Source organism: Drosophila erecta, unplaced genomic scaffold, assembly GCF_003286155.1.
Source record: "Drosophila erecta strain 14021-0224.00,06,07 unplaced genomic scaffold, DereRS2 tig00000000-arrow-pilon, whole genome shotgun sequence".
Lineage (NCBI taxonomy): Eukaryota > Metazoa > Arthropoda > Insecta > Diptera > Drosophilidae > Drosophila > Drosophila erecta.
In genome coordinates this window covers 3,002,743-3,011,813 of record NW_020825194.1, presented here as the reverse complement: position 1 = coordinate 3,011,813, position 9,071 = coordinate 3,002,743, and the positions used below count along the sequence as shown (strand labels likewise).

The following is a 9,071-nucleotide window of genomic DNA, read 5'->3' as shown; positions in this document are numbered from 1 at the left end:
ATATTTTATAGGCATTCACTGTAGACTACTTTGAAAATCATATGCCACCCGTTTGCACATGTTACTATCTTTGACTATAACCTGTTGGTCAGGAATTAAGCATTATTTATGATCCAAAGCGACGTTTTATGGCCATTAACACCGACTCTTCCGGTCGAAAAGGTCGCAGTGTATCGTAAATCAATGGAATCCCGATCAAATAACTGCGACATATACTTAGCACAAAGGTTCAGATACGGCGGAGATTGCATGAATGGATGGATCGCGGCGAAGGAGAAGGAAGAAATGTCGATTTGGACACGGATGTGGCAACAATGTTGCTAAGTCTGCGCAAACATTTGAAAGTTTGCTCAGAGATAAGTGATCCCGAGTGTTCGATAAGCGTGGCATGGAGCAGCTAGAGGGTCGATAGGGCATCCCGCAGATAAAAAGTAAGGGTATCAGCACAAGAGTCTCAAGAAATCCGCGCTGTTTCCTTCATATTTTTGGGCTGGCGATAAAACGAAAGTGAAAAACCTCTGCTGACTGCCAAGTAATGTTTGTGCGATAAGCAAACATCAGATACGCAGATATGGCACAGATGCACTACAGATACAGATACATTTGGTCTCGAGATACGTGCTGGCCGACAGAAGTGCGCAAACATATTTGAACTTAGTTAAAAGCGCGTAAAAAGTCGATAAACGTCACTTATCTGTTTGCATAACTTAATTAAGCCAGAAGTGGCCAGGGGAGTGCGGAGGGGATGCACCGAGAATAATTTGCAAGATTTATTTAAAAAATTAAATGTGATTTTTCGCCATAGATGAAGACGATTACTTCACTCAGAGCTCTTAAAATGAAGCTAGCAAAGTCACTCAATTTCTTTCTGTGTACATTTTAGAGGAAACTTGAGTCTGCGGGTTGCGCAGAAACGGAAATCGGAGCGAGTGATGCTAATACAGCGACAAAAAAATGAAGCGAATTAGCGCCATCTGCAGTCGAGTGACGTCACCGAGATATCGCCCGAACATACGCCCCCAGTTTTAACCCCCCACTGTCCGCTTAACCCGCATGTGTGCGCCAGTGATAAACGGAGTTTTTATGAATGGATGAAACGGATTTCTGATTGCTTTATAACCGCCGTTCCGTTACTTGCCGCTTCTTATCAATGGAAACCGTAGAGAATGTGGCGATAAGTCGCCTCTTTTGAACACTGACCTTGGGGGACTGCCAAAAGATACTGTCATAAGACCAGATGATAATCCCAAGACGAAAATGTGTGTGCAAATAATGGGGCGCTACGGGGAGCACATGTGTGCTGTGTACATATGTGCAAATCATATTTTATCCTACTGCGGAAACGACTGCGACGTGCTCCCAGAAGAATTGCTCGTCTTCTCCAATTTCGCGTCGAGTTTTAGCCAAGCGATTCGCTACAATTCCATTCCAGTCGACAATTTATGCAGACTTATATCGCATATGGCATGTGGATATGCATATGCATATATCTGCATACTCGTACATATGTCATAAGTTCGCGAACAGTTCATTTTATTTTATTTTATTTGATTTTCTGATTCCTTCGATATTTACTAAGTCTGGCGCGTGCTTTGGTTTGTGAATGAAGCGAATTATGTGTTATATATGATGGGGTTAGTCTTCAATTGATCCAATTTTCGAAGCCATGGAATACCCTGTTTTATTGGTGCTTCAAGTGCTGTCAGGTTTGATAAGCAGGGCGTTTCCTTTTCTATTCATTAGAATTATTGTTATCGTGTATTTGATGATATTAGTAAATATTTTGCTATCCTGGCACATTTGTATACCCTCACTAAAAGAGGGTATTGCCGATCCCATACGCATGTTAATTGAAAAGGTTTATTCTGTGAGCAGTGCGATTACGAATTCATACTTAGAGTATTTCAATATTCGATCCTGAAAAAGCCAAGTCTTGTTAATCCATATCAGCTATGCTTGTGAGTATGTCAGCTATTTCGGTACGCGAAACAGTTACGTAAAAAAAAACAGAGAATGCCGAGTATAATTCCTAGAAATAAGCAAATGAATCCATAAATATCTACCGAGGCGACAGACTCAACCGCATTCCTGAACAGTCGGAACAGTTTTATCGCTATCCGGGTCATCTGTGAATGGGATTCTCCGGCCACTCCCCGCCATTGACCAGAATCATTTATTGAATGGCCGGTGCTCTATCTCTAAGATATTCCTGGAACGCATTTGGGTGACACAGTAAGGAAAACCATAACCATTCGAGCCCCCGCCTGGCGAGGGTTTTATTATACTTAAGCATCGCGGACAATGGATGAGTGCTGGTTGGGTTGGATCGGAAACCCAGAAATTATGCGGCACAAAAGTGTTAAGGTTGCGTAGAGAAATTGTTTGGAAAATATGAATTACAAGCCTCTCGAAGCGAGTCCAAAACTCCCCGAAGAGTTTACCTGCCGCGCTCTGCACGAATTTTGCCATTATGCAAGGCATTGTGGCAGGTTGACTCGACTCGGCATTTTGTTGCATCCACACTTTTTAGGTGCTGCCGTAAAAAATGATCGTTCTGGTTCGCGCGATCCTTGAAGTAGGTGTTAAACAAACGGCAGCCAGAAGGGAAGCTGTGCGGAAATCGCTTTACAAGGCAACAAGTGTATCGCAAAGGACCAAAGAATGGCATCCAAGGGGGTTTGGCTGAAAGGAGAACTGCGACCGAGGAATCCTTTATGGACAGTAACTTCTGTTTAATTTGAGAGGCGACTTGAAAGTACTCCTCGAAAGGTATCTTGTGGTTTTCGAGGCTTGACCTTAGAATACTCGAATTCTAAACACTTCAGCTCATATTTCCAAGGAGCACTGCTGTTTTCCTAAGAGCAGTCCTTATACTATTATTTTGGAGGACAGACCTTACACTGCTTTTCTTTGAGCGTCTTTGAAGTCGTCCTATTGCCAGTGATTATGTTTCCTTTGGCTATGATTTCAATAGCCTTGAGTTTGTTTATTTATTTACCTTAAAAACCTGTGCCGCTTTGATAGCACGCTAGTTGGTTTTACAAAAAGTCATTCCTTTTTATTTAAAAGTTGAGAGCTCAAAACTGTTAAGAACTACGCAGAAACAAAGAAACTGGTTACAATTACGAGATTTATTTGTGCCGCTAAAAAAACTATGATATTACATGCCTTTAACAAGACACGTTTTTGCTATGACTATGGCCATTCATTTGCCCGGACAAAGGCCATTTAAAAACCCATTTCATACAATTAATAACAATAAAATTACACTAAAATTGCAACAACACCGCACACCCCCAACAAGGCGGCACACAAAGGACACAAAGGCCATTGTCGCAGGATCTGATCCACTTGCCACCGCCGCCGCTATTCAAAGTAACTCGTAACTCTGGTCGCCTCATTCACGAAACGCACTGTACTATATAGTCGGGCAGCGGCACAATGGGCGTGGCTCTGCGCACTCGACTCCGAGTTGCAGGGACACATTGCACGTGCGTGAGTGCAACAATTGTCCTGCGCACTGCAATTGTCTCATGTCCTGATCGCTGTTTGATCCTGTTTGGCCTGCAATGTCCGGCAACAGAGGTGTACTCTTCCATTTGAAATCAGCGATGTGAAAATTTCCAAGACGTGATTTTTACGTAGTTTTTTCCTCAAAGCAATGCCCATTGTTTGCGCAGTTCATTAGTTGGCAGGACTCGAGTTCATTTCGGTGGACACGTACATGTCGGGAAAATGCCGCCAAAAATGCTAGGACGATTTTTCCTGCCAAGCTTTGCCGCCTCAGCTGCGGTTGAGTGTGTTTTTTTTTTCATGGCAGTTCGGTGCTTCGAACATTAAACTAATTTATCACCAATACATGCCAGTGTCCTGGGCGCAGGATGGGCTGGGAAAGGACACCCCTTTCGGTGGGAATCGCTCGTGTGTTGGGCTTTTGTGTCTACTTACCATAATGAAAACATTTTCAAATATTTTATGCAAAGTCCTGACATGACCTTTGCCGAACCTCAACTGCCGCGTCTCCCGTTGCGCTTGATGTCCTGTCCCGAGTGTCCTGGATGGTAACTGCAACACACATCCCATCCCTTACCGGTTCGTGATTTGCGATCTGAACTAGTTTTCGGCATGGCCCTGTCATTATGTAGATTTTTTAGGCCGCGAGTACACGATCGCCCCAAAAAATGGAAGGGGATGTCGAATATTAGTGGAATACACCAATCTTGTTGCTGTTAGTCGGGCTGTTCCATGCCCATCGGGTTTACGGGGGTCAGCAGGACTGGGATTTGGGATTTGTTCTCACAGGAAATATGTGTACTAGACCATAAACCTTGAAAGCACAAAGAGAACCAGATAACGATCCGGCCCAAATGTATCCACCGGCAAACGGGAAAGGGCAACACAAAGCCGCAATTTGGCTGGTGAAAATCATCGAGGTCGATCCATTTGCAGGACCATATACCCATTATATATCCGCCTCCGCCTCCTCCTCCGCCGCGATGAGTGACTGCTGGGTTTGACTGTCTAAGCCGCAGGTACAGAGTGATTAACCGCCGAGCTATTGCCACCGCAATTAGGATCGCCCCGCATCGGGATGCCCGAGATCCCAATAAAAGCCAAATTGAATCGGCTCGGGATCGGAATCGAGAGCGGGTAACTAGTGCAGGACCTGTAAGGATGCAGCTGATAATGGCAAAGAATTGCGTCGTCACAGGTTCACAGAGATGGCCAGCCAGAAAGGAAGACAAGTAGTGCTGAGGGGGAAAAGGTAGCACAATTTTTTAACATCAAACGAATAAAGGTCGCTCTCGCACACTCGTATTTACTTTGGAAAAGGGAGCTCCTGATTTGTTGCAAGATTTCTCCGTAAATGGCATAAAAAACCGCTCGAGAAACAAGGCGACAAGCCGTGGGATCGTTGTTAAGATTGTTAATGGCACCCGACCTGTTCACGTCCACGATCACAATGTTGGACAATTAACACGGCCCAGCAGCAAGAAAGCCAGGTTTTTGGAGGCACATCCTTGGGAATGTCGGGCAAAACAGAGGCCGCTAAAGAAATCAAGGCCCCCTATTTCATCTCCTTTATCCCGCGTTCCCGCGCCCCTTATGAATGGTTCATATTTTGTGGATCAGTACCGCCATCAGCTGATCCCGGGGATTAATTATGTTGACAGGTTGCTGCGATTCAAGTGCCTTTGACTTCGTAGGTTCCAAATGCGAGAGGAATTAACTTTTTGTGTAATGTGCTCCTTTGATATCTTCTTGGAATCTAAGCCACGTCCTTCGGCTTCGCCCAATTTAAAAAGTGTCAAACGTGCGTAATGTAAGCCATTTCCTCCTAATGAAAGTGTTCTTAGAAGTTTGCTGGGAAATGTTGCTTTACTTTGGGCATATATGTTTATATTTCTACTCTTTCCCTGCGTGCATCTGCTCCAAATACTTGCTAATGCTGGGTCGCTGTATCATCTCGCAGGGCAGCAGGTCGACGTAGCTCTTGGTCCTTCGATAAGCCTCCACATTTGTGTAGCAGTGATGGACGTAGTTCTGACCCAAACTGGACAGTACGGCGCAGCGCAGATCTGGCTTGGCCATTTCGGGAATAACCGATTTGGGCAGAGGCGCTTGGGGAGTAATCGCCAGAAGGAGCGGCAAGGATGGGAGCACTGGATCAGGGGCAGGAGCTGCTGGAGGAGCTGGAGGTGCAGGAGGTGGTGGAGGTGGTGGAGGTGGTGGAGGTGGTGGAGGAACTTTAAAAGCCACTTTGCTACCGGCACTACTCGTAGGATTTTTGGGCCACTTTGGATCCGCTGGCCTGGCGGATTTGCAGGCCACTGCAGTCAGTTTCTGCCGCATGCTCAGCAGGAGCTTTGCCGCCCTGGAAAGACCCTTTTCCAGTGCCCGCATCTCGTCCAAACTGGGACTGGATTTGGACAAGTTGAAACTCCAGCGGCAGCCTGCATCTTGCACGGTTACTGCATACACATAGTTTTTATCAGTTTCAGCGGTAACTGGCTTTATAGTTTTGGGTTCCGCCAGTTTTTGAAGAAGCAAGGACCTGCGAAGTGGTGGCTTTGAATTCCTCTCTGATGTTTGGTGGCCAGTTCGATTTTTCTTGGCCTGCATTACAGCAGCTTTGAGTGGCTGCGTACTCGCAGACTTTGGCTTATTTAGGGAAGCAGAGGTCTTATTTGTAGGTCTTTCTTTCGCCTTGCGACAGTTCAATCGGTGTCCCTTGATCAGATGTGGATTCGATTTGATGGCCTGCTCCATGGAGCAAGTACGACAGAACAGCACCATGGCGTAGTTCAAGTTATCCGTGCCGCTCCTCACGCAAACCTTCTCCAAATCCCCGAAACTGCTGAAGAAACTGAACACATCGCGATGGGTGATGGCTTGGTCCAAGTCGGGTATATACATCCGGCGATCGGTTTCCGCCTCGGGAGGCGGTAGTGTGGGTGGCTGGATTGCCACTGTACCAGGTGTTTCTTGCTCGGACTGACTCAGCCTGGCTCTTTTTGGCACTGGACCCGGATCTATGCCAGGCAAGCCCGTCGGCGTACTGGGCACCACCAGAGATTCCATGCTTAGCAGTTGTCCCAAAAACGAAGTTGTAATACTTTCAGCACTGACACCAAGCTGACGGACAAACTCCAAGCCAACTCTGATCAATGATTATTTACTAAAAGTATGGTGGAGGGAGAATTTTGTTTGTAGCCGGAAATTTCTCTTTAATAAATGCCATTCATTAAAATAAATTCCTTGGATTTTACGCAGAATCTAAGCCTTTCCCTTGGGGTTCCCAAAATCCTGAAGAGTCAAACCTACTCAAACCTTTCCCATTGCATAAATACAAATTGCACTTTCAGTTCATGGAGGCCTGGGAAAATTCGCGTCCGTTTTGCACAAGGAAATGATTTGGCAAATTGGGCACAAATATTTTCGTCGGAAATTTCATAAATATTTTATGAAACTGAAGGATCAAATTCGAAGCCCCATTCATGGTCCCCAGAGTGAATGAATACTCGTAACGGTCGGCATTCCGACTGTGATTCATGAAACTGTTGCCACCAAATCGTGGCCAAATGAAAGGAACCAGCAACCAGTAGGCCAAAAGCAAAAACCCAGCTGGAATGCGTTGGCAGTTTGAATGTCGCCTCAGGTGACAAATTGCAAGGCTTGCACAGGTTGCACTTAGCCAGTGTAAAAAGGACGACGACTCAATGACGCGGCAGGTTGCGTTGAAAAAATGTGCCATTTCGCACCTCCATAAAAACGTGTCCCGAATGGGTTTCCCTGCCATTTGCCATCAATGGAATGGACTGGGCGGCCTTCGGTTTCGGTTGCATAATGTTTGACTGCTGGGCGGAAAGTTGCACATGGCTTCTAATGTGCGATTTGCATTCGCAATCGGTCAAGGGTGAACAGGATGCGATGTGTGTTTACCCAACTCGCAGAAAGCGGGGCGCATCCTTTTCACGAACCTCTCAGTTTTCACATCCTTTGCCACCCAGGTTACGTAAGCCATAAACAAGTGGACCATGGCACTAATAGACTTGTTGCCAAGGCCGCAGAGATCGCCTCCTTCTCACGCCTCGACTGCATCCGGGACTCGTCGGATTCCAGCTAAAAACGCGGCAATATCCCTCAGATACTCGGATACTTTGTGCGGACGTGAACTTCAGCCGTTTAGCCATTCAGCCATTCATTGATTCATTCATGAACATTCGCCCGCAAACAATAAGGACACAACTAGCAAATCTCTCGAGCACTTCAAGGAACAATGAGGAGCCCAAGCGAATTTCTGTGCGAGGACATTCGGTGTTCTCACGTTCATTTCAGCGATTTCCTTCGTTTTGGGTGTTTTTTCGGCTCTTTTTTAATGTTGGCTTAAACCTCAAGTGACCGAGGGTTTGATGATGATTATGATGAGCTCACAGGGAATTTGCGAAATAACGAAAAAACGTATAAAAAAAAAAACGAGAGGAGAAAGGAAAGCGGATACTCAGCCACTCAACCGGGTGTCCCGGCATCCTCATCATCCGCCGATCATCCCGGATATAGTTCGATATTTTTGCGAGTTCGGTGGCTCTTTCATAACGAAATTCTCCGGAATGCCCGAAGAATACATAATAATCAGCAGATAATGCCGTTGATTATCTCGGGAATGTCTATTCATCGCCTGGCGCTGTGTCCTTCGAGTCCTGCCGCCTCGAATTTCCCTCGCCGTGTGCGGCCTGCCAAAAAGTGAGAACTTATGAGGTTTTCACCAGCGCAGTGATGGTGGTGAGGGAGTTTCCCTAGAAGTTGCGATTGGAGCCGTGCGGCAACTGTGGGAAAACTGCATTTTCCGGCCCGACTTTGGCGTCTACCAGGAATTTCGGCTTTTATCACGGATGCGAGATGTTGTCGCCTGTCGCTCATTGTTTGTGCCAAACACAATTTAATTTGATTACAAATCAGAGGCACTCACATTTGCATTCAAGGCTTTTCCCAGCCACCCTAGAACCTGGCTTCTGGAACCTGGAACCCGCATCCGAATCGGAATCGGCATCCGCATCCGCATCCCTGCGATTTGGTCAAGACATTATGCAGAACAGTCGCTCGATAAGCACGAAGTCTGCGTCATTGTCGCCTGATGAAGATGAATGATGTAATAATTCCGTCATAAAAATAACGCATACTCAGCACATGGTGGCTGGATGTGCAGGGTGGATTTGCTCTTACTATATAGCTTACTATTAATGCGAACCGGACCAAATTAAAGCTTGGAAATCCTCGGCCAGCTGCCAGCTCAACAAGTTCTGCATGCTGTGTGTGTATACCAAGCGTTTTCATTTAGAACTGGTTTACTCCGCCTAGCCTAACCCCATCATATCCATTTACATTTATCGCATTTCTCGAAAAACCCCGTGCAGCTTTGATGTTTCCAAAAATGTCGGATTGCCGGGCCGGGAGGAGAAAGTCGAGAAATCCATTAGCATGCTCAGCCGGGCAAATCCATCATAAGCCATGCCCAAAAAAGTACTTAAATCCCCGTTCGCCTTGACCCTTCTTCAGAGTATCTTGTGGAT

General features: G+C 46.0%; 1 protein-coding gene across 1 annotated transcript; it reads right to left on the bottom strand.

Annotated features, from left to right (window-relative positions):
- Positions 1–5,406: 5,406 nt before the first annotated feature.
- LOC6554775 (CREB-regulated transcription coactivator 1) lies at positions 5,407–7,540 on the bottom strand. The gene is made up of 2 exons (XM_001981325.2): positions 7,482–7,540; positions 5,407–6,661 (listed from the first exon to the last, which is right to left on the bottom strand). The coding sequence occupies exons 1-2, from the start codon at positions 7,538–7,540 to the stop codon at positions 5,407–5,409; spliced, it is 1,314 nt and encodes a 437-aa protein (XP_001981361.2).
- Positions 7,541–9,071: the final 1,531 nt, after the last annotated feature.